The 26,409-nt window shown below is 38.0% G+C and overlaps 1 protein-coding gene across 4 annotated transcripts in view; it reads right to left on the bottom strand.

Moving 5' to 3' along the window:
* NLGN4X (neuroligin 4 X-linked) overlaps positions 1-26,409 on the bottom strand; it is a 191,860-nt gene that overhangs the window by 96,830 nt on the left and 68,621 nt on the right. For 2 of the 4 annotated variants that reach the window (XM_065405435.1, XM_065405427.1), the window contains exons 2-3: positions 20,111-20,170; positions 17,251-17,403 (exon numbers count right to left, since the gene is read on the bottom strand). In XM_065405435.1, coding sequence (XP_065261507.1) covers positions 17,251-17,403; positions 20,111-20,170 — 213 coding nt within the window. The remainder of the gene's footprint in view (positions 1-17,250; positions 17,404-20,110; positions 20,171-26,409) is intronic. The other 2 variants (XM_065405444.1, XM_065405452.1) reach the window with 1 other exon arrangement.

Here is a 26,409-nt window from a genome sequence, read left to right as displayed (position 1 = left end):
ATTGGAGATTTTTAAGAGCAGGTTAGACAAACATTTGTCAGGGATGGTCTAGATAATACTTAGTCCTGTGTTAATTCAGAGGACTGGACTAGATGACCTCTTGAAGTCCCTTCCAGTTCTATGAATCTATGATTCTATAATGCCACCTTCGCAACTTCCAGACAGAGTAGCACTGAAAGGTGAAGGCTCCACCCACACACACAGTGAAGTAACTTACTCCCTCCCCAGAGGAAGGGGAGAATTGAATTTGGTGACTCTGAATCACACTTTGTTCTCTGCTCTTGAAGCACAGCAGCTACACACTTCCCCTTACTCAGAGCACACTGAATTCACAATCTAGCCCTATGTGCTTTACAAAACCTATCCAAGTGCTTGGTGAAAGATAGTTCAGTGTTTAGATAGTGCTGTTTGTCCATTACATTTTGAACAGAACAAATAGTTCTTCTTTTTGAGAAACAAATGAAAATCATGTACTACTTTCTTTGGCAAAGGGAAACTGATACAGATATTTTAACTCTTGCTTAATGATTTATGATGAATCCTTAGAGTCAAACCTCTTAAAGCTCAGTATTAACAGAGTCATCTGTATCAGAGGAGAAAGGCTCTCATGTTGATATTTTTCTTAAAAGGGGATTTCAACAGGAACATAAGTTTCAAATGGTTCCTATCAGGTATGCTTTCTTGCTAGGTCAAGTAATTTTCCAGTGAATGCACCAGACCACAACATTTTTATGTTATGGCCAGCTAGCTTCAGTACTCCTGAAATCTGTCATGGGCTGTGGGCCTGGTCCTCTGCTTGTCTACATGGTGTAATTCCACTGATTATTATTAGTTTAGACCTTTCCATTGTACTTGAAATCATACAGTCATTGGAACTATGACTCAGCCAATCAGTTATGGGTGAGATTTTCATAGGAGCCTAAGGGAGTTAGGTGCCCAGCTTCCATTGAAATGCAGTGGGATGATTTCCAGACATAAGTAAGAGTATTCACTGTTTTAAATTAAGGAACATATCTACTATACAGGAAAAATATATGAATCAAATAAAATTGCACATTTATGATACATTATCAACCATGTAGTCACATGCCTTACTAAAAGCAAATCCGCTAGTCAAAGTTTGTTAACAACTGCAGCAAAAAAATGATGACAAGCCTGTGCAGCATTTTGTTGAAACATGTTGTGGACGGGTTTGATCACAGAAACCCCCTTGGGACTGTCACCTGATCTGCTGAGACTACTTCTGAGCCCATTTTCTCTGCAAGTTTGGGCCTCGAGAACCCTGCCTTGTTGAGCCAGACATGCCAGTTTGCTCCAAAACAGACCCAGGGTCTGAACCACATGCCCCAAAGCTGCAGCCTTAACTGAAAATGGCTTAGCAAGTGTTCCTGTCTCTAACACCCAGACACCCAGCTCCCAATGGGATCCAAACCCCAAATAAATCCGTTTTATTCTGTATAAAGCTTATACAGGGTAAACTCATAAATTGTCTGCCCTCTATAACACTGATACTCCCCCAGGTATTAATTACTTACTCTGCGTTAATTAATAAGCAAAAGTGATTTTTATTAAGTATATAAAGTAGGATTTAAGTGGTTCCAAGTAATAACAGAGAGAACAAAGTAAATTACCGAGCAAAATAAAACAGAACACGCAAGTCTAAGCCTAATGCATTAAGAAACTGATTACAGATGAAATCTCACCTTCAGAGATGTTCCAATAATCTTCTTTCACAGACTAGACACCTTCCTAGTCTGGGCCCAATCCTGTCCCTGGTACAGTTCTTGTTAGCTCCAGCTCAGGTGGTAACTAGTGGATTTCTCATGACTGGAACCTCCTTTGTTCTGTTCCACCCCTTTTATAGCTTTGGCACAAGGCAGGAATCTTTTGTCTCTCTGGGTCCCCACCCCTCCTTCTAAATGGAAAAGCAACAGGTTTAAGATGGATTCCAGTACCAGGTGACATAGTCACATGTCTTGTGAGACCCCAAGCCTTCATTCTTCCCTGCCTATCTCACAGGAAGTCTTGCAAGTAAACAGAGCCATTTACAACCAATTGTCCTAGTTGATGGGAGGCATCAAGAGTCCAAACCACCATTAATGGCCCACACTATGCACAATTACAATTCCACCCTCAGATACAAGAATGATACATTTATACAAATAGGATGATCACACTCAGTAGATTATAAGCTTTGTAATGATACCTTACAAGAGGCCTTTTGCATGAAGCATATTCCAGTTACCTTATAGTCACACTCATTAGCATATTTTCATAAAATCATATGGAGTGCAACATCACACATGCAATATCTGAGATGCTGCGATCTTTATCTTTAATGTCCTAAACCTGATTTTATGTGCAACTCAACAATGAACCTGTGAGGGGAAAAAAACTGTGCCCCATCTGCTCTCAGGTTTTCTAAAGGCTATACAATTTCTTATTATCTTTTGCATGGATTTGCTCATATCCCCAAGAGAGTATTTAGTTTTAGACAAACTAAATATTGCAAGTCACAGAAGGCTTGGGAAATGGAAAACAATTGAGTAAAAATGGAGCTCTGTAACACCCATATGTGCTAAGCCTGCATACCTTTCCTTACTGTAATCTTATGACATCCTTCATTACGAGGCATTCTCCCAACCAATCTAAGTTCTTAACGAACCACCACTACTGCAGGATATCGGGCAGTAATAAATCCCTAGATGGAAGTCGTCATTTTCGATTAGGAAGCAGAAATGAAGAGATGAAAATTGATGACTTGTCTCAGTTGCTAATCTTTACCTGCCGATATCAACTAAAAAACCCATTTACATCCCTCACCAGGAAGCACCTCAATTTACTCAATATCCCTGGCCATCCTAGATAGGCTGTAGGAGCTAACAAAGCAAAAATCTCATTGTCACACCTAAAACTGAAACACTCGAAAGCTTCAGCAAAAGACCATCTTTTTGTCTGATGTTTGTACAGTGTCTAGCACAATGGGGCTGGGTCTTTCAGGCACTACCATAAAACAATAAAACAACTACTACTACACGTGGAACCATTTAATTTGTGTGAAAACAATGAATAGTTTATAGACACATTAGACATATTTAGTTCATTTAGGCCCCCGTTAATTCTTTTGGTGTCATAATAATTCAAATAGTTTGTACTTTTAAATCTTGGAAAAGACTATTTAGAGCTCCATTTAGGAAACATAATTATCATATTGATGGCGTCTTGAAATAAGAAGGCATTAAACACATACTGAAATCTTGGCCCCATGGAAGTCATTGACAAAACTCCCATTGACTTTAGTGAAACCAGGATTTCACCCATAATATTTCTTCCGGGTCAAACAAAAACATTACGAGCACAATAATTTAATATTGGCCTTTGGTTCTCTCTCCTGGCTCATATTTCAACCTGGTGCTTCCTGGAAGAAAAATAGACCTTGAAAAACTTCAAAAGTCTGTAAAAATATTTAATTTAAATCCATCCACAGACAATGTACTGAAATAGTGGCTGGCTTTTCATATTTCCTCTGCCTCTTTTGTCATGTAAAGTACTTTTAAGCCTTTCACTTCCTTTGACAGTTATGAAGCCAAATTAAAATTTAAGATTTCAGTTCAGTTCTCCTTATGGACCAATCTGACAAGAAAAGTTTATGTATGCAACAAAATAAAAGGAACAACAAAGGTAAACAACAGATACTATGGGCAAGATTTAGTGAAGTTAATGGAGCTGTGTTGAATTACGGCAGCTGAGGATCTGACATGTGAAGATCAACAGAAATAATCACGCAAACCCATTGTAGTGACTGGCATGACTCTCCCAAAAAGTGCACACTGGTGTCCTGATCACAAAAACAGGGATTTCTTGCATGACACTTGAGCAGCAGCATTACAGAATTTTTTCTATCCCCGAGAGCTAAAGATTTCCCATATTTTTGTTCCCTCTTTGTCTCCTTCTCTTTCTGAAGTCCTGCTGAGAAGATTAAAACTCCTTAATTGCCAAATATGAATATAATCTCTGGTTTCGTAGGGGGTATCTTTATTATCATCATCATCATCATCATCACCATCATCATCATCACCACAAGACATAGCCAAATGAAAACCCAAGCATCCCTGCAGCAGCTTCTGATTGCAATAAACCCGTCATAGGGAACTGACAGCTGCCAGTAAGCCTTTACAAAATGTAGCTGGAAGTGTGCTTACGTGAATGTTGCTGCAAGCCACCTGTCATTTTCAAACATAAGTTAAGCTTTATATGCCTTATGGCATGCACCATATCTTGTACTCTGGTGTGCTCTCCAACCACTGGTAAAATCCCCCAAATTGCAAACTTTAATCAAGTTTCAGAGGGGTAGCCGTGTTCAAAGACTGTGAACGGCTAGCCAACTACAAAAGCAGTTTCTCCTCCCTTGGTGTTCACACCTCAACTGCTAGAAGAGGGTCTCATCCTCCCTGATTGAACTAACCTCGTTATCTCTAGACTGATTCTTGCCTGCATATTTATACCTGCCTCTGGAAATTTCCACTGCATGCGTCTGACGAAGTGGGTATTCACCCACAAAAGCTTAGGCTCCAAAACGTCTGTTAGTCTATAAGGTGCCACAGGATTCTTTGTCGCTTTAATCAGGTTATTTCTCATCAGCAGGAAAAAGAAACCATAATTACAAGAAAAAAATAACATTGTGGTCAATAAGTTCTAAGTGACTGCCACAAAATTTCCTGCATAACTGCCTCCTGGTCATCATAGGCTTAGATAAGCATGAAAGGGAAATTGACAACTGGATAATTTATAAAGTCTTTCTTTTCTGCAAGATTACATTTTTGAGAGACACACTGGAGTAGGCCAAGTCCTCAGAAGCATGAGTAATCAGTAACTCTGTTTTTTGCCCCCTAGAACTAATGCTGAAATCCTGTAATTGTGAAAAGGACAAGTATAACTCCAGGTTTAAATACATCTGCCAACAGCAAAGACAAAATGGAAGGTTGTACTGGAGAAGTATTATTTCTGTTTCAATGTTACATATCCTGTATTAGCCATGATAAGCAGGTTAGAGTAAGTTTTACTTACTTCAGCCTTTAAAGTCCTTTCCCCAATAACTTTTTAGCTCATTTTATAGTCATAGTAGGGTAAGCTCAAAAGCTTTTGTCATTATTACAATTCTTTTATTACTGATTAACATGATGACTGTAAAGCCGTTCTTTTTGCTTTATAGCCGGTTTTCACTGTTATCAAGTCAATTCCTGAATTTAGTCACACTAATACAAAACCCCATAATGGGTCCAATACAGTCACTGAACAATAAGTGCCAGACTTTGCTCTTAGCTATTCATACACATCTACCGCCATCCATTGGTACAGCAAGAGTACACACAATGACAAAATTTGACCCTAATTTGACCTTTTCTTGCAAATGTTTAACAAATGGCAAGAATATGTAGGTCTTAATTACTGAACTAAAAATCAAATACAATAATAATAATAAATTGATGTTGAGGTTTAAAGCGTGATTCAACTCTGAAAAGTGACTCTAAAAATAACATCAGGAGGACCTATATTTATTGTGGCACAGTGACTTATTTGCTCAGTTTACGATTAAGAAGATGTTCAGCTTTTCCTAACTTGTAGTCCCACAAACTCTGAATGTTAATATCTGTTCTTTTCCCTCTCACGTATCGCCATGAGTGACAAAGAGTGTATAGGCCAAATTTTGCCTTCAGTTACAACCAGACAACCCCATTATTATACCTGTGTAACTAATTGCCTGCAATAGATTTACATAATTGTATCTAAGGACATGATGTGTGAGAAGGACCAGAATCCTGCTCTCCCTTCTATAGCCATTTCTGCTCTGCTGCAGTGTTAACAGAGTACAAAGTATTAAAGAAAAAGAAAAAAAAAAGAGTTGCTAAGCATATATGACTCTGCATACACACAGGCAGTAGAGATGTTGAGGAAGAAGATACCATTTTTCCATATACACTTTTCAGAACAGAATGCTGTTTTAGGCAATTTATCTAGACACAGCAGAACTTACTTTACTGTTACTACAGATCTTCAGAAATTGTTGGAATTGTTGAGACTTTTCCATGTTACCATATATAAACAGTAGGTTGAAGATGTAATTAGGTTAACAAGCAGCCAACTGATAACACATTACATTTATTGTAAATATATAATTCACCAGCACAATTAGTTTAGCCCTTTTTATTCAGCAATGGCACTGGTAGGACAGCAGATCTCATTTGCAGAAGAAAATTAAGATAAGATATTTTTGAATACTATAACCAGCAAAATGTCCTTCACATTTCATACACTGAGATTTGTTTTATAAACTGAATTACCAGGTCAACTTCACAAGCTTTATGTAGATTATTTTAAGACAATATGATCTGAGAAATATTAAAACACAATTTTGACAATAGGCCCTACATTGTCAGTAATACAAAGTTGTCAGTAATACATGCAACAGGGTAGTTGGTCCATTAAATTAAACTGGGCTCAGCTCTTCTATTCCACTCTAGGTGCTCTCAGTTGGGTCAATAAAGAGGGTGGGGCACTGGTGAGAAAAAAGCCCTGGAGAATCACAGAAGATTGGTTCAGTCAGTTGGAGTCAGACAGGAGAAAAACAGAAGATGAGAGATGGCAGAAACAAAAGGTGGTTCCTGGGAGAAGGTTGTAGACAGGAGAGCAGCAAGAGGGGTTTGCCAGCTGCCGCCCCCAAGTGAGGGGGGTAGGGATTGAAGGATGGAGAGGGCTGAAGGCAGGAGGAACAGCAGAGGGAGATGCCTGCTGACTCTAAGCTGGAAAGCTGGAGCCAATGGCCAAAGAGGGCTGAAGGAAGGAGGAGCAGCAGAAGGGCTTACCCACTCATGTCTCCTTGCGGGAGAGCTGGAGCCTGCAGAATGGTGAGAGGACCAGGGTGAGTGAAAGATGCACCCAGAAGAGATGCTGTAGGAGTTCCTGCTGGGAAGAGTGGAGTTGCACCCCAGATGGAAGGGCTAAGGTGGTTGTCCAGGCAGAGGGATGGAGGTATGGCAGAAAACACCAGGGTCTGGTGAGAATGAAACTGCGTTTTAAGGAATATATGTGCTGGGGGTGATATAGACTATGTTTTGAGATGCTTGTTATGGACTGCCTGGAGTACTGTTTGTTAATAAACTATGTTAATGGACCTGATCATCAGTTTCCATGGAGTTACTGGGGACTCAAAAGGGCAATTGAGGTGAGGGGCCACCTGTAGGGCTGCCCAACGCCACAAGGAAGCACCAGGAAGAAGCCATGTGTTTACAGTACATGTGTATGCTCATGCTTATATACATCTATTAATATTTATGAATAGCTGGAATTGATGAAGTAATTTTGTCTAATATATCTAATCATGCAAAAGTGTAACATGCAAAAATGTAATCAATTTTTATAACACTGAAATGGCCACATAATGCATGAGTAGCAAAGCCTTCAGTGATCTATATTATCTTATCAAAAGTATTCTTAATATTTTCACCATGGCATCATTTGTATGAAACATACCACAAAACATAACACTTTTTTACATAGATAACTGAATGATCGATATCGATATAACTGAACTTTGATCAGGGCCGGATCTACTGTTTTTGCCGCCCCAAGCAGTGCGCCGAATTGCTGCCGCCGTGGAAATGCGCATGCCGCCCTAACGGCATATGGACTGCCCCCGCCGTCCGTGGCAGCAATTCGGCGCACTGCTTGGAGCAGCAAAAACACACGGAATGCCGCCTCTTGCAGATTGCCGCCCCACGCACCTGGAGCCGGTCCTGACGTTGATAATCTTTTTGCAAACAATGACTGTTGGTGGTCTGGAAAAGGTCATGAATATCAGAAACAGTGGGCCAGATTCTCCGTTAGTGTAAATCAGCATAGCTCCACTGAAGTCAATGAAGCTGTGCTAATTTACACCCGCTGAGCATCTGTCCAATGTATTTAAGAGGATATGCTCTTTTATGCAGCACACAGCCAAACTTACTTCTGTAGTATGTCATTGACAGAAATAGTGTAGATATCAACCTGCACCAATACCCCATATCCATATACTCCTAAACTTTGAGGGAATTTAATGGGGATCAAAATAGCATACCTGGACATTTGGGCTGAATGAAAACCCCGGTCAGAGCAACTCCGAATGCAACCAAAAACTAAATTTTGCAAGTATCAGAGGGGTAGCTGTGTTAGTCTGGACCTCTAAAAAGATCTCTGGAAATTTCCATTACATGCGTCTGACGAAGTGGGTATTCACCCACGAAAGCTTATGCTCCAATACATCTGTTAGTTTATAAGGTGCCACGGGACTCTTTGTTAAATGTTGCAAGGATTTTTAAAACAGTTGGGGCATTTTATAACCCTTAATAATATTTATAGTTAAGCAACCTAAAGGCATAATCTGGAACCCATTGAAGCCAAAGGCAAAATTACCAATAACCAGGCCTTTAGAGGTTATCCCAAAAGCAATTACAGCCGATGAATCAAGTAAGAGATTGCCTGAATGTGGCAGGAAGGAAATTCTTTCATCTTGTATTATAGCATAGTACAGTTGTCCAGGTATTGGAAAGTGCTAGAGGTAAGATATTTGTTAAAAAGGACCATTGCTCTGATCCAGTTTGTCAAACAATGTATTCATTTATCATTGAAGGTATTTTTGAAGTTAGGCTCCTCAATCCAGAGTTGAGCATCTACATAAAAGTGGTTTGCTTTTCAAAAGTGCTGAACACCTGCAGCTCAGCCCTTCAAAGAGATTTATGGAAGCTGAGCAAATCAGGCCCTTTATGTGGGTGCCTAAATATTAATTTATGACTGTAGCTTTGGGCACCCAACTTTGAAATGTTTGGCCTATGCATACAAACATCTACATATATAAAAACATAATAAAAAACACACTACGTCTGTTTTGCTACTTACAAAAGCCCACTGAAGACATTGCAACAGATTTTCCTTTATACAGCATGGAAAAAAAGAAAATGTGAAGAGAGCTAGAGACAAGAATTAGTGCGTTCAGAGATATATATAAAGGAGCTCATAGTGTACCATTCAACGCTGAATTGCCACAATCCAGATTCTTTGTCTATTGTTCATTCTAATGCCAGACTTTCCACTTCATTTGACAGATGTCTGTGAAAGACTCCTCTTCTGGGAGTGTGTTTGGGGCGTTGTTAGTTTTTAACTCTAACAGGCATGAGTAGCTGGACTAGTCCACTGTGCCTGGAGAAAGTAGAATTGGCTGCACTCAGGTATGGGGACCTTCAGCCAAAAATTCTTGATCAGTGCCAGGTTTGATAATTAGCTATTCAGAATCAACCGAGCAATTATGTGAGGGTTTTCAAAACTAGCCAGGAGCATTAAAGCCTTAAATGATTTTATACCCTACAAGCTAAGCCATAGGAAAATGGAGTACAATGGCATGTGCTGCTAGAGATATATTACTCTGCTACCATACACTTACTATGTGAAAGGAATACCTGTGATATTAAAAACCATACAAATCTATGCTCAGTACCTTGTGCTCCAGTAACTCATGCTCATGCTGCCTCTAAATTTCACAGTGCCCAGCCCTTTCAGTAAAACAAATATCATGAAGCCAAGGATTAAGCAATAGGACATTTCAAAGATACAGAACCCAGACATCCAAAGAGGTAAGTGTATGGGGAGACTTTGGCAAACCAGTAAAGTGCTTAAAACCACTATGGCTTATTGTTAAAGACAGCCTAGTCAGCAAGCTGTAAATTGGCCAATCAGCAATCTCAGCTTGACCAAGGCAGGAGGGGAGGGGGTTTAGGGTCCCTCTGAAAGGGCAGCTTGACCCCGCGTCCTTCCTGATAAGAATTGTGTTAAAGTTGCTGATACATGCATTTGAAAAGAGCAGGATGTACCCCCAGGAATGTCTATTGGGGTCTCAAGGCTGCAGGCTCTGGAAAGACCCACACCTGGTTAATCAATAATCAGAAGGAGCCTCTTGCTTGCCCAGTGGAACTGCTTGCTTGATAAGTTTTCTTTAAGGGACATGTCATTGTATTACTAATGTATAAATAGGGGGAAAAAGCTTGAGATAGGCGGGACTCTTTGGGACTGGCCTCTCCCTCTGGATGCATCTTGTTTTCCCCAGCAGCAGACGGGCTGCCGCTGTGTCACTCGAAAGCCACACTCAGCTTTGGTAATTATCAAGGGTTGGGGGTGTTTTACTAATCTTGTTGCGGACGTGTGTAAGTGCTTGAGATTAAGTAAAGTTTAGCTTTAAGTGAAAGCACTCTTGTGTTGGCCTGTTTGTGCCACCCATCTATCGGTTGGATGGCCGTGTCTCCCCTGATTTATTTCCTGACACCTCCTCACACAGACTAAAGGTTACCATGAGCTTTGGGTTGAAAGAACCCTGGGTGACAGTAAGAAGATGATTCAGTGAATCTTGTACATCTCTAATTTCTGTGTTTCAATACTGTAACCAAAACATTAAAACATGATTCAAAAAGTCAGTGAACAACATACATCATTCCAGCTAATGCTAATGGAAGTTATATCATGAACCATGAATACGAATTTACATCATCAGTAAGAATGATTCAGTTAGAATTTGGAAGTAGACTTGTGGTATTGCTTCAGGTCATAAAATAACCATGACAACTGGCATTAACTGACACCATTAGTGACACTCTCATAAGACAGGCCAGGGACTGAAAAGGTTCGGAGACCTCCAGTTTAGAGTTGAGGAATATAGGTGAGGCAGCGCTAGACTCACCACATTCAAGTCCCTCTCTGCGCCACTTTCAAGTCCCTCCTCAAAATTCTGTTTTGCTGCGATGCCTACATAAAACTTCACAACCGTTAGGCTGCTCATATGCAGAGACCACTTACTTATCATGCTAATATTATCTCATTGTTTACTTGTAATCTTCCATCTGTCTGTATCCATCTGCTGTCTCTTGTCTTGTACTTAGAGTGTGCCCTGAGCCAGGGACCATCTTTTTGTTCTGTGATTGTACGGTGCTAGCACAATGGGATCGTGGTCCGTGATTAGGGCTTCTAGGTACTATGGTAATACAAATAATAAATAATAATGTATCTTAAAACAATCTGCCCTCTAGAAGGTCCACCCCATGGGAGCTGTGCAGTCCCAGCACATTGCTTACTCCCATGGGGTGGTAATCTATCACTGGCCCATACCCGTAGCAATTGATTACCCAGTGCCCTGGACCAGTTCAGCTCTGCCCACTTCCAGAGTGGGGGAAGGGAGGCACTATGCCAACATAGGCTCTGTAGAGGAGACATGGCATTGTGGGCATGCAATCAGGCCACAATCTGGGCCTTTGAAGACAAACTGTAGACAGTACTACAACCCAACTTTTTTCAAAAAAGCGACATTCACTTTTAAAAGGAGCACGTAGCCTCTGCTATTCTTGTTATCTCTCTCTCTCTTCAATCTGAACATTCTTAACACTTAAAACTCTGAGTAATTAGCTTTAGAACAAATGCAAGTCTTGAATTAAAGAAACCCATAAAGAATCCTCCCAAAAGGAATAACAATTATATGTATTAAATGAAAAAGAAAATGATCTTAAAAGTAAGTCTAACACACCCTAGGATACTGCTATGAACCCGTCAGCAAAAATGAATCTGCTCTGCTCTAGATGTAACGAAGATTTTAAGTGTAACCTCTTAGTGCATATAATCCAAGTTGTGCATTTTGGCTGGTCACTGGAAATAAAAAGTATGTTTGAAAAGAAGATTCAGGCTCCTTTAGAGCATTGCTAATTTGGGCATTTTTCTGAAAGCATACCAAAGAGTATCACTTCCAGAACATTTCTTCATAAACTAGCATTATGTAAAAGAGGTGCATGAAATTGCATGTTACGAGCTCCCTATATGTAGCTATTCAATAATTATTTTGGTTTGAAAATCTGAATTTGTTTTTATTTTGGTCATATATATGACTTGGGGGAAATGAGTTCCCAAATTTCTACAACATACTTATTTATAGCAAAGTAGAATTTTATTCCAGTTTTCTCTTAACCCACTAATTTGTCAGTGACAATAGATGGAAGCTTCCCTCCATCTATCAAAATAACCAGTGTACTTCTCTAAGGACCTGATTCTTTTATATATAATCTCAGAATGGTCTAAAACACTGTACTTCCACATTTTACAAGCTACATGTATTCTTTTATTCAATCAGTTCCTAAATATGGTATAATGTTGACCATTCCAGTGGACTGAGGCTTGAACTTAGAAACAGGGCACTTACTGAGAGCTGAGGACACTCAACAACCTGTTAGAGTGCTGAGTAACATGCAGGACCCAAACATGGTTTATTTATTGTTGTCCATTAATAATGGAGTACCATGATTGAATACTGGTTTTTCCCTGGTAAAAGGGAAGTTTGCTTAAAGGAGAGAGCATTTAAAACTGAAGAATAAAATAAAAATCAGGTAGAGAAAAGGCAGGCTACTCTTTTCTGCATGTTTTGGTTGTCTTGGGGAAGGAAATGTAAAACTTTGAGTTGCTTTTGGAAATATGAAATAGAATTCATTATTTCCAACCCTGAGCATGTCTTATTTATTGCATTAGGCATTTCATTATATGCTAGTTTCCAGAAACCCATGTCATATTTCTAGAACACAAGAATTACAGGTCAGTCTTTCACACAAACACTAAGTTTACATTAGTGTATATTGTCTTTTGTGGATGGTGCTGAATATTTTTGTTTCCAACCATATGAAACCATTGCATAGAGCGTCTCTAAATTAAATTGCACAAAAATAGCTCAGACAATCCATCTTTTTGTTAATGTTACATCTCTTTGGAGCTCACATTCATTGGAGCTCATTTCCACTGTCTCACAAGCAAGTCTAGGACTTACCATGTACATGACTCACCACATTAATAAATAAAGCAATAATAATAGCAATCCCTGTTCTGTCTGTATCTGCTCCGTGTAATACTGAAAACAAGTCAAGAACACAAAGAGTTTGTAGGTAGGGAAGGGAAATCCTGTTTCTTGTTAAAGCAAAACAGTCATATTATAAATAGGAGGAATCAACTAAAATTAATACATGAAAGTCCAGATTTATTGAATCTTAATATCCAAACTTCCACATTTACTGAATTTCTAGCATGTCGCTGATGCAACAGAGCTGAAGCTAAGCTCCTGCAGAGCTCCATTTTGCCTAACTCTCCTGATACATTGAATTCCCAATTATCATACGTGGTTTGCAAAATTCAGATTCAATTGCAACTCTTATAAAGGCAATTCCTTCTCATCTAAGTTGAAGCAAAGGATGAGACCACAGCCAAGCTGTTTTCTATTTCATCATTTCTGGGTACTTCATTGGTGTAGATTTTGATTAGCCCAAATATGACCTCAGAGAGGAGTAACGGCCTCCTAATCATAGCACAACCGCATTGGGCTGTTCAAACTGTGGCTCCCAGTACCCTAAGGAGTGCAGCCTTTGCACTCCCACTGCTCCGCACTGTGATCAAGTGGGGGCAAAACAGGGGTAGGCAGAACCTTGGCTCCACTCCGCAATCTGCCAGTAGATCTACATGAACACACAGAGAGGAAGTAAGCTACAACCTTTCCCGGGCTGCAGTAATCTGCTTTCCTCAAGAGCAAGAGGCAGAAGGGTGGAATTGTGACTCTTATGCCATACTTTTTCCTGCTGTTCAGATGGGGGCATAGCTTCTACAGATAATTCTCACTCAGAGCTAAGACTAGCTCTTAATTTCTTAGAGAAAAATAAAAGGATATTTGTATCACAAATGCAGTAATGAGGAGCCCTGTCTTCATAGGGTTTACGGGTTGCTGTCACCCAACGACTGAATTTGTTATACAAACGAAGTTCGCATTTTATCCAAGATGGATGATTTCTGGCGACATGAGACTTAAAGAATTACCATTTCACTTGTTTAAAAGGTGGGAAATTGTAGCGAAGTGGGTGTGCAGATTGAAGTCTATGAAAGACACAATTCTTTCCCATCTGCATGGTGTCTGCAGGCATTCTCTTACCCATATTTCTGGAATCCTAGGAGTCTATCATGCATATACAGTAATAAAGTTTCCTGTTATAAGGGGTCTTCTCCGCAGCTTATGACCTTTAAAAAAAGAGACAGAGCAACCACAGATTTCATGAACCACTCTTGTCAAATTTCAGTGCTGTGGTTATCACGCAGGAATTAATCAATGAGGCAGTACCAAAGTAAATGAAAATCACAATGCAGTAAACCAAAAGTCTCTGTTGTTTAAGATAGATAGACAGAAAGATATCTCTATGACTTTTGTTGGTATGCAGATTTTTAGAGAAAAGACAATCAGATAGATAATGTAGTTCCTATATGTTTTCTTTTCCTTTAATTTATGAAGAGATTTGATTGAAATACATAGATGCATAAACACAGGTAATCTCTACAATGGATTTTTTTTTTTCCAGGACCATTCATTCTGATGAACTGGGATTTGTCTGAGTTATATTACAGTATATTATCCATATCATCCATACTGATATGTATTTTCTTTTTCTTGCGTTTGATGGCATAATACAGATTAAAAGAAAAAAAAATCATGGGGTGAGAATCTTAGCAGTAACAACAACAACAACAACAACAACAAGTACAAATTACATTTCTGTAATAGTCATCTGCTATGGGTGTATCCACACAGAAAAAAACTTAAAAAGTACTAAAACACAAGGGGGGAGGGGCGGGAGGAGAGACATGAAATGATTTAAGCTGCAACTGAATTGAAACTCTGGATCCAAATACTATCCTCCTCCCAAATTTGGAGCCATCCAACATCTAGATCTGTTATATGTAGCAGGAACACTTCCCTCAAAATAATTAAATTGAATTCATAGTGTTTTCCTGAACACTTTTGAGATTTAAAATAAAATCTTAAACTCTCCTTTTTAAGTTGTTGGCACTTATTAGGTATTTAATTCTTTTTGTTTTAACTCTATCGTTGTTTTGTTACTGAACATACATTTTCTATGAGCTCATTTATTTGAAGAAATACAGTTTCTCTCCTTTGTTTCTCCACCCAATACTCTTTCAGAATTCTTTGCAGTGGGCCTAACATCTTCCATTCCAAATTGCTCTCCATCCAATATGTTAACAGAAGCCAAATGTCTTCTCAAGGGCTATAGTCAGATTACACAATGGCACAAGAAGACAGAATAGAAGAGGAACAATTTGGTTTTGAAACATTTCCCCCTCCTATTTGCTTTCTGAATGTATCCGGGTGCTATATGCATATTCTGAATGGACCTTTTGCCCTTTTAAACATGGGCCTTTTGGAACCAAGAATAAAATCTGTAGCATCACAAAGCTTATATTTACTGAGGTAGAGAAACAAGTTAAAATACAAAGTTCTATTTTTGCAAACCCCTTAAATTCCTCATAGATATTGTTTTAGATTGTCATACTTGTATACCAAGCTAGCAAGGTAAAAACACCTTCTCTCATCTTTCTTCCATCTAAATACAGACAACAGGAGGTTGTTAAGATCTATAGAGGTAAATATGGCAGATTCTTCCATTTCCTCAGACTGGGATACATTTTTTTAAAAATATTCAGAATCATCTTAATCCTTGAGTAATTTGACTTGTAAGAAACAAAGGAAAACATTACAAAGAGAACTTTTCAATCATTCATAATTCCTTACAAGGGGGCACCCCTAGGATTAGGTGTGTGGTTTGCATTCTCTCTGTTTAACATACACATGTGCAGTTAAAAAGAGGGTTGCATCTCCACAACTGTGCACCTATTTTCTTGCTATTCTTTATGCTTGAATTAGGTTTTGTGCTTTTATGTTCCTCAACTGTATTGCATATGACCACTGAAGCCTTTTTGAGAAATCATAGCTTTAAGTTTTAATGCTGCTTCTGATGTTAAGAAACTATTCTTTCATATTTTAAATCACTGAACAACAGATTGAGGGAGAGGGTATGAGAAAAAATTTCCATTATTCTGAGTAGCTGGAGATTTTTTGTTGTTTGTTTATTTGCTAAACACCTTAACCATATCAACCATATCAAGTACAACAGTTGAATCAAGTGAAAGAACTTCCTCCATTCCACACTAAGAACATATATACATAAAGCTGAGTTGCTAGTAACATATACATAGTAAGACCACACCTAGAAATATCACTGTGACTTACCTTATATGGTCACAAATGCTGAAGATATGTAAACTCTAGCAAAAATTATGTATCCATAGACTATATTCTTCATCGTTTGCATTCAAATTGATTTTCTAGGCCTGATCAAGGAGACTACTGGCATGAATAAAGGTTTGCCTTAATTTTACATTGAAAAATGGAATATGGTCCTTGCATTAGGAGCATAACATAGTAACAGAAGGAAGAAAAAGGAACATTTCGGGTAGCTTAGTAATATCATAGCTCAAAGGAGCTCATTTAATTGAATCTAACATTTAAAATGATGCCAACATATTGGGCAGGCTGCTTTTGCCTATGCTAGTGAGCAGCAAAAGTAACTTCACTCAACATATTAACTCAGGTGTATGGAGGAATCATTCTATGATATTCACAAAGAAAAATTATATCACTCCTTGACATTATAGACCTTTTTTTGCTTCAACCAACTCCACCAAAGTGAACATATTCTGTATTAGTATAAAATAATAAAAATCTCCACTTCTGCCAAAACAAAACAAAAAAACCCCAACAGCTAAACACCCCTTATGTCCTTAACACAGTGTTAGAACTCTGAGGAGTGATACTTTTTGCTGACTTCTCCTCTTCCTTATATGTGAAATGGAGGAGATTTTGTATGAAAACACATACAACTCAGAACTGGTGAAGTCACTGAGCCAAGAGCAGTAAAATGATGTTATGGTGACATTTTAGATTTATGAGAATATAGCTCCTCCCCCTCTCCCCCCCAAAAAGGAATTTTTGTTGAAGGTGAAGGCAGCTGTTTATAGTAAGGGAAGAATCAGCATAGTTCAGTTAACAAAAACTTTACAAAATATCAAAAGGGGTTCAAAATTAAATCAATGCAAGTAATACGATTAAAATGGGAGCTATGCACCCACAAGTATATTCTCTTTTACAACACAAAATTGGTCCAAATATTCTTAAAAGAAGTTGCAATAGATCAATGGATGCACTCAACAATAAAACATTTCTATCAAATTAGCTAGTTAAATGGAAACTCCACCTAATTATTCCAATGCACATTTAGTACTTTTCTGTTTAAGAAATGAGTCACTTACCTAAAACCCCCAGCCTGTAGTTGAGGGTTACAACGATGACATTTCCATAGCTTGCTAGAATGCTCCCATCAATCATGTTGCCAGTACCCTCCATGTAAGATCCCCCGTGGATGTAGACCATAACGGGTTTCTTGTTGTTCTGATCATGAATGTCTGGAAAAAAATGCAAGTAAGGAAGACACAATAAAGTAATAAAAATATTGAAACAAAATAGGTAGTTGCTTTTTCACAAAAATGCTATTAAAATAATTTCTTTTCCCCATATTTTCAATTTTATCTACAGCTCTTCAGTCAACTAGCTTTCCTCTGTGCTTGTACTTAGGTCACTTCAGAGTGATCTACGTCAAACTCAGTGGGTTTAGAGGCTGAGAAATTGTTTTTGGTACTTGTTTGTTACTTCCAAGTATAGTTTCATAAGGAATGTTCTCAGAACACTGGGAAAGTACTATAGTGTGTAAGAAATTTAACTGTAAGATAAATGAGAAGCCTCAATCGAAAATTAAATTGCACAGTAACTGGTGTCACTATTAGAATATTCTCAACACAAAATTCTAACTAATCAAGATAAACCAATACATTAAATCATAAAATGATACCATTGATCCAGTCTTCCCATTCCCCCAGCAACTGAGAAACATCTTTGTGGAAAGTATAAAGCTGCATTTCTTACTGCAATAACAGGCAACATCTTAACATTAAATTATCCAAATAAAAAAACCTAAACATGGCAAATCATCTCCTGTTTGAACCTGTCTAGGAGTTAACAAATAGGAGTAGCCTAGTACTCAACATCAAGATTTTGTTCCCAAACAAAATGAAGCTTTTAGTGTCATGTTGTGCCTAATCAAAGTGACAAGGTAGATGATCTTGCTGGTAAAGAACTAGATTAAAACCCAGGAGTTCTCTGTTCTAGTCTATATCTAAACAAAAGAACATAACACAATGATGAATATTGTACTCTGCTCAGTGAAGTACTGGAAAGCATATTTGATGACTATTGCACAGGTTCAGATTAGCCCTTGAAATATAACAGATACTAAAATGGTTTCTATGACAATGGAACCTCAAGAACAGCACTAAAAAGCATGAAACCTTGTAAAATAATTTGTTTTATTTAATCTTCTCTTATTATCAAGTGTTACCTAAAGGCTTGATCTTACAACATCAAAGTCAAAGGGAGTTTTACTATTTGACATCAATGGGAGCAGGACTGGACAAAAATGAAGGCACTCAATCCATCACACTTTACTAGCAACCTGTTTATATCTAAAGTGATAATATATTTTTAAAATAATGAATGAACTATTTATTCCCTCTGTTGTGGACTTTAGGATATTACTTAGCCTTAGAATAGGCATTCTCATTAATAAAACAATTATTGATTATAATATAGTATATGTCTACCTTTCAAATTGTTTTTGTTTCTTCTATCTGGTTATGCAATCTGGTGTCACAAGTCATGTTACTGTCAGTTAGAAATTCATTTCTTGTATCAGTTATAAAAGAGAGGGTGTTATTTGGGCAAGAGTGAGGCTTCTTTTAGAGTGTTGTGTACAGTTCTGGTCCACTTATTGGAAAGAAAGTATATTACAGCAATGAAGAAGGTACAATGGAGGGCAACTGATATGATACAAGGGCCAGAGATTTGAGTTACTGTCCTTTAAAAGGTTAGAGTAAATACAGCAGGACTAAACTCTCAAGAAAAGAGGAGATTAAGAGTGACTTCACTGTGATGTACACAACTCTGAAGGAAAGAGAAAAGAATTGTAACCCAACGATTTGAGCTGGTGTCAGATATAAGAACACAGGAGCAAGATATGAAATAACACTTAGAAAAGGCCAGGTATAAGGAATTCGGGCTAAATTTCTGTACTCTATTACATCTACCAACTATTCTCAAACTACCAAGGGCTGTAATGTGAGCCCTAATTCAGGGGTAATTAATGTAACTAATTCAGACATTTTTTTAAAAAATCTGACGAGTATTTAAATGAAAATGGATAGTCAGTATAACTTAAGTAAGAAGCAAGGATGAGTACAGAGAGAAATTTCATGACTTTTTTCCATGTTTAAAAGATCCTAAAAAGCTTCACTGCCAAAGAAGGAAACAAAACTATCTCATTGTAACACTTTTTATGATACTTCCTGTTAACTTTAGCATTTCCTTTCAATGGATCCAATCCAACTTTCCCAGAGGTCGTTGAAAAGATCATCACTGATTTCAATGGGATTTGGGTCAGGCTCAGATAAAATATAGCCTAGAAAACTGGCTAATTATAGGAGAAAATAGTGAAGCATCATCAATAGGCTTCCTTTATTTTTGTACCCTAGAAATAAAACATGTACCAAGAAGAAAATTAAATAAAAACACCACAGACGAGTTTCAAAGCAATTGCATCCACCATATAGTTTGTGCATCTGGGGAGGGAAAGAAGAATGGTAGAAATAACATGTGCTGTTTCATGAGTTTCATAAAGCAAGGTGAACTTACACAATGTATTAGAGGTAGAAAGGAGGAAGAACACATGCAAGTTTTTAAATTCCATTTTCTTTTCCTATGCAACAGTGAGGGGTGGAGGGAAACATTTGGTTGTAAATAATATTTATGCATGTTACTCACTTCACACATATTTAGGGATAACCTTTATACTTATCTCACAAGGGAGCTACAGTCATCTATACACTAATTTGGGTTTTAAAAATAAAAAAATAAAAATGGTTTCCAAAACAAGAAGAAAATAAATAAGCACATTGAAGTGCACTTTTGTCAAATAAGGGGGAAAAATCATGTTGAAATAATAATAATAAAAAGAAGAAGTTTATGTTCATGCATCAGGGTCGAGCTTGGAAAAAAAAATACCTTCATCTTCACCGCGATCATTATTGGTTATATCATCTGGGCTTTTCTTTGTGTTGGCTCCTGGGGTCATAGTGAGAAGAATAAAGGGAAAAAAGAGAATTCAAAAACAGCAGATTCTTCAAAATTAAAAAAAACAAAATATAACCACTAGCCCCGAAAAATAAAAAAAATAGAAAAATGTAACACAAAAAGTCAAAATCTGTTACATTTGAAAAATTAAAAAAAAAGATGCAAACTGCATACAAACATAAGATGTCAAGAAGAACAAATTCAAAATATTATTTCAAAAATATATGTATATCTCTAGTAAATCCTCTGACAATGAAGCTATTTTGGTTAAAAGTCATTGCTGCAAAAACAAAATTAATGTGCAATTAAAAAGTAATATAAATAAAAAATATTAAATCCACCAAATTATCAGTTTTTCATAAGAAATACAGGTATTTTTATTTCTTTCTGTAATCTTGCAGGAATTATCACCTTTTAGTCACTATCTGAATTAACTTAATATTTGAATCATCCTGATGATGATTTATTAAATACTTTAATGAAAATAAAATTATGTATGAGTTTTATGTAACACTTGGTCTGGATCGAGACAATCCAGAATGCCCTTTTTTCTTTAAATCCAATTTCCTATGTAAGCAAAAAGACATTAAAAACACCAAATTTGAAAAACTGAAGAAATAAATTGTGAAAGACTCACTCCAAGCTATGGAATCAGCCCGCAAGTAGCCCTGACTCACATAAAAGTGCACTGAATGGCCTTTACATAGTCAGAAATGAACTGAAAGTAGTTACTTACCATGACAATAAAACCATAATAATTTATCACAGACTTACTTAAGAATAGTAAACACTCACGTGTATTGAGAACATTATATATTTGTCTTGTGCTCAGGAGAAAAATATGAAATAGTACAGATAGTTATAAGGCCATCTCTCCACATCCTCAATTCTGAAAATGAGTCTAGATCTTGTCTTTAAAATGTCATATAACTATTCTGGTGCTGGGCATCTGATCATGTATTGCTAACTGTGCAGCAAACAGTTCACTGAAATGTGAACAGTTATCTGCTAGTGACTAAAATAAGAATGGAAAATTCATTTCCTTTCTAAGCAGAGTTAGAATTGAAATGTGGCTTCTAAAGATAAGTGACTGATGGGCTAAATAACCATGCTAACCTGTATATCTCTTTATTGCCTTTATTGGGGAGTATATTTTCTGTTCAGACTGAATTGGAGCTATATACTTTGTTAATACAGGCAGAACACATATTTCACAATGAAACATATGATAGGATCAGCTATAATAATATATTTTCTTTTACAATTTATGATGACTACATATTTGGCTCAATCCTCCTCCTATTGTATTCAGTAGCAAAAGTCTCACTGACTTGACTGAGTTCAGGATAAGGGCCTGTTCTGTGTAAATGTCACTTGGTTTAGTTTCCATATTGACATTAAATTACTTAAATATTTTAATGTAATCACAGTTTTGTGTTCAAAAAGATTTAAATGAATGGAGTTGAACAGAAAATTCAGTCTATTGAGTTTTGAATTTTTAACAAGTCTCAATTTTCGATAGAAAACAGGCACATTATTTTTCTTCTACTTTTCTATTTAAAAATAAATTAGAAAAAACACCACAAATTAAAGGTAAAATATTCCAAGACAATACAATGGTCACTGCAAATAAGAATGGAATGTACTTAAAAATTGTTAGTGCAACAAGTGGTGTTGAAATGTGTCCTGTACATCATTTTGCTTTATGCCACCATCTTGACAAGAAAGCAGTGCACATTTTATTTGTGAACATTCAAGGAGAGCTACTCACATAAGATCCCTCTAGCTGGAATTTAAAGCCAGATGAATTCAAATTAGGAATAAGACACTTAAAAAAAAAAGCAGTGAGGGAGATTAACCATTGGAACAAACTACCAAAGGCAGTGGTGGATTCTCCATCTCTTGATGTCTTCAGATCAAGACTGGAAGCCTTTCTGGAAGATACGGTTTAGTCAAATACAAGTTACTGGGCTCAAAACAGGAGTAACTGGGTGAAAGTTCTGTGTTACACAGGAGGTCAGACTAAACGATCTAATGGTCTATTCTGGCCTTAAAATCTGTGAATTTATTAGGTGGATCTCAGATGCAGAGCAGAAATTCCAGATACCAAACAGGGATTTGTACCACCTGTTCTCCAAAAATAGTTTGGGTGAGCTTTTGGAAATGTGATTCAGCCAAAAGAGAGGAGTGTTGCTTTAACAAATCCCTTTCCAAATGCTACCCAAGGAAAAAGAAATTGTGGTCAAATGTAAAAAGTTATTCCACCAGTGCGGTGGAAAAACTATGAAGCCTATAGCAAATGGATGAATCATACATATCCACCTATACTATATCTGCTAGGGTCAAGATTGTACACCTATAGCAGCAATCCAGTTCATACTGATGTTAGACCTCTACTGTAGGATGTTTCCTATTATACATGCAACAATAGATGGAAATCATGTGTCAAATACAAATCTGCCATATAAACCAAAGGAAATTGTTCTCACGTCACTAATACAAATAAAGAAATGCTACAAAACATACACCCATTAAAATGCTATCTATATACTTGTAGTGCCATATGTAACCATTCAAACCATCATTCATTCTTTTGGGACCTTTGAATGGGGGAGGGGAGAACAGATGAGGCTAGATTCTCCTATCATGCATGTGATTGCTCACATACTATAAAAAAGAGCAAGGGACATGGTCATAAGGTAATGGTGAGAGACTGCAGGGAAAAATTATTTTGGATGCAGTACATCCTGGAATAGGGTCAGCTGTCCTGGCCCAGGATAACTAGTGAGATATATGAGTAATTCACATGGTACTATGTAAGTAAACCTTTGATGAAAATTTACTACATTTTTTTATATGTTCAGGGATGGTCAGGGATGGTTCAGACAATGCAGCCATAACTTCATCTTCCAGATACTGTCAGGGAAGCCCAACCCCACCAAGAACTAGCTGAATTGTTAGAGCCACACTCATTTCTGATACTCACATGCTGGATGGGGTGACGTGTGTACAGTGTGATGACAGAGCTCTGTGATGAGAGTTTAGGTACCATGAAGGGAAGCAGGAGCTCTTTCCCTCTATCATAGCCCTGGCTAGGACACAGCTCAGGTTCCCTCTTCTTCTTTTAAAACAGAAAACTTCCATCTGCTGTTCCCCTAACTCACTGTATTGCCTGCACAAATATACATACACACCAGGTCTGGACACAGTATCTATTCCCCATCCCACAGGGCAGAATACCCTCGTCCAGATGGCAGGGCATAGGGTTTGGGGCATACTAAGATAAGGAAGACAAATGCACACCAAAGCTTGGACTTTGCAGGCAGAGAACAGTTATCTAGACAAATGGTTTTGTGGAAGGCTTCAGATTTGCTTTAATATGTCATAGAGATGGTAATGATTAAGCTTCTTTGACCAGATAAGAAACATGCAAGGATATGAAAGGTAGTTTTTTTTAATCGTCTATCTGGCAATCATTGAACTAAACAGCTAGTGCTGCCTTCTTCACATGTTCCTATGCATTCCAGATACGCATGCAACAAGAGAATTTGTCAGTCTATAAATCATCTTAACAGGAAGATGTGTTTTTTTCTGTTTTAATTCTTGATCCTGAGCCCACTAAATAATGACTTCAGTGTAACATCAGTCCCTTACACAGGAAGTGATAAATGTTGGAGTGATGGTGGAGTGATTGAGGATTATGGTATCAGTAGAGCTAGAATTGCCTGTCTGGGAGCCAGGTTCACCCTCCCTCATGTAGTAGCAATAGTCTAATGGTTGGTATTAGGGTTCTGGATCTGGAAAGCATGCAGAAGGGCAGTGAATATCAGCAGCCAGAGACTCCATTTTTGCCCTTTTCATTTTGTGTGTCAGAGTAAGATAGTTAAATCTGATATCCCTGAAAAAAAAATGCTTCCTGTATATTTTGCAAAGTGGTGGTTAGCCACCTCTACTTCCAGCACACCCCGAGAAAAGAGAATTTAGGAACTCTAAATTAGGTATAATGAGATGCAAACACACTCCAGTGCACATAACAGGACTTCAGTACGTGGGGGACGTAAAGGGTATGGAATATGAATGTGCAATGTCACACATTAAGCTTTTCATTCTTTACAGCCTGAAGGAGGAGTCATGGACTCACCTGTGCCTCTGTACAATGTAACATTATTTTAACTATTTGTTGAGCGAATGAATTGTTTCTCTTTTAATTGCTATATTTCATTCGCTGTGAGATGTTTTTATTGTTAATTAAAAGATAGTGTATGTCTCAGCTGTGGTCTTTTTTTGTCAGCTTAATCTACTGCATCACATAAATCAACCTCGAAGTCATGGTCAAAGGATTCTGACCACACCGACTTTCCCACATTACTAAATGAGGAGGGATCCTAGATAGATCAAAGGAAATTCTGGAATGGCTTCTTGTATGGAATCAGCTGATGACCACTGATGCACATTATTATAAGTATTAATTTAGACAGTTCCATAAATTTACATGGCGGTTTACAAACAGAATAAGAAATAATAAGGAATTGATGGTCTATGCTACCAGGGCCAAAATCTTTATGTGAAACATGTAGTATTTTAAAACATGCATTTAATGTGCTTCAGATAGTCTTGGTTACATTTAGGATAATATTTCTATGAAAGTTCAGGTTTCTGAAGATGTTGGGAGCCTGTTCTGTACATGACAACTGGAACAAGTTATCAACTAAGGACAGATCTGACCAAATGCTGGGAGATGTCTTGGCTGGTGTTCTGGAATACATCTAAGGGGCTAAGCCAAAACCTGTTGGAATGGCTCCAATGACTTTAGTGAGTTCTGGATGAGGAATTTTTGTCAGTCAGAAAACTTTTTATTGTTTCTTTGGTATTTAGGGGCTCCTTCATTTTTTTTTTTTTTTTTTTTTAATTTCCTCTTTCTGAAATGATATCACATGCTGCTCCCTCAGGCACTCAGATCCTGATTCTGCATTCACTTTTCTACAAATATCTGTGGATTAGGTTCAGGTTAAATCAGTTTCTCAAAGCAGACTGTGCCTCCCCTGTTCATTCTACATAGAAGCTATCATAAATTAAGGAATCATGTCACCTCATGTAAGTCATATATGCATCAACTGATTCACATTCTCCTTGACTATGACCAAAAATGTCATTCAGATATAACATTTCTGGAGTTGGGGCACCTTTCAGATTTATCCACAATCAGTTGTAAATCCACTATCTTCTTCATCCTCCCATGTAAAAGCATTATCTATCTATCTATCTATACAGTGCTGCTTACTGGGATGCGGTATATAAAGCCATATAATCATGGAAGGGGTTAAGGAATAGCTTTGGACTACAGTGGTCCCGCCCCTCCACACCTGCAAATCATGCCAGGACTGGAAAAGGGGTTAAAAGGAGGGAATTTCACTCAGATGGAGGGCTAACCCTGGGAAGGGAGCAGGCTGTTGAGCTACCTAGCGCACAAAGAGAGGTCTGACAGCCAACAGAGCCTCTGCACTCAGAAAATAAAGACACAGATCCTCTGGGCCAAGAAAGGGAAAGAGATTGGGACTTGTACTGGAGACCCAATGATCTCTGTGGTAGACTGAAATTCTTGCATGGCCTTCGTAAGTGAGAGAGATGCCACCTACAGGTTTCTTTTCATTTCTATTATGATTTTATTTAACCTTGTTTCCTGTCTGTGAACTGTTTTGTTTGTTTTGGCTGGGACCCTACCCTAAGGGTATGTCTACACTGCATTCAGCCTAGCCTTTTACTCAGCTTTGACGCACCCCTTCCATCCACACACAAAATCATTCTGACTTGGGTCAGCAAGCACTCAGGACCTGGGTCCTAGGAGCTTTTTTTTGGGTGGGGGGGGAGGGGGAGAGGGGCAGGTCAGAACCCAAGTCCTTCTGGGACTCTTCTCCAAGCTCTGTCATTTTGTAGTGTGGACACAGATCGAATCACAGACCCTAGTAAGAAGTCTGTGTAGCACAGTATGGGTGCGTTAGCTTGGCAATGAGACCCACGTGCAGGAACTCTAAACCTAGATTCACAGTGCAATATGGACGCTCAAGCATGGGCTTGTATACACCAAATCCACAAACCCAAGACCCACAGAGCTGGGCTTATTGTGTAGGGTGGACACATGCTGAGAGGGTAAGAAACAGCCAAATGGACTCAGATAGAGGGTTGAGCACTGGCCCCTCTAGACTGCGACACACCTTAGCATCCGCTGAGGT

The sequence above is a fragment of the Emys orbicularis genome, chromosome 1, assembly GCF_028017835.1.
Source record: "Emys orbicularis isolate rEmyOrb1 chromosome 1, rEmyOrb1.hap1, whole genome shotgun sequence".
Taxonomy (NCBI): domain Eukaryota; kingdom Metazoa; phylum Chordata; order Testudines; family Emydidae; genus Emys; species Emys orbicularis.
The sequence above is the reverse complement of the archived record's forward strand: the minus strand, read 5'-3'. Positions and strand labels throughout refer to the sequence as shown.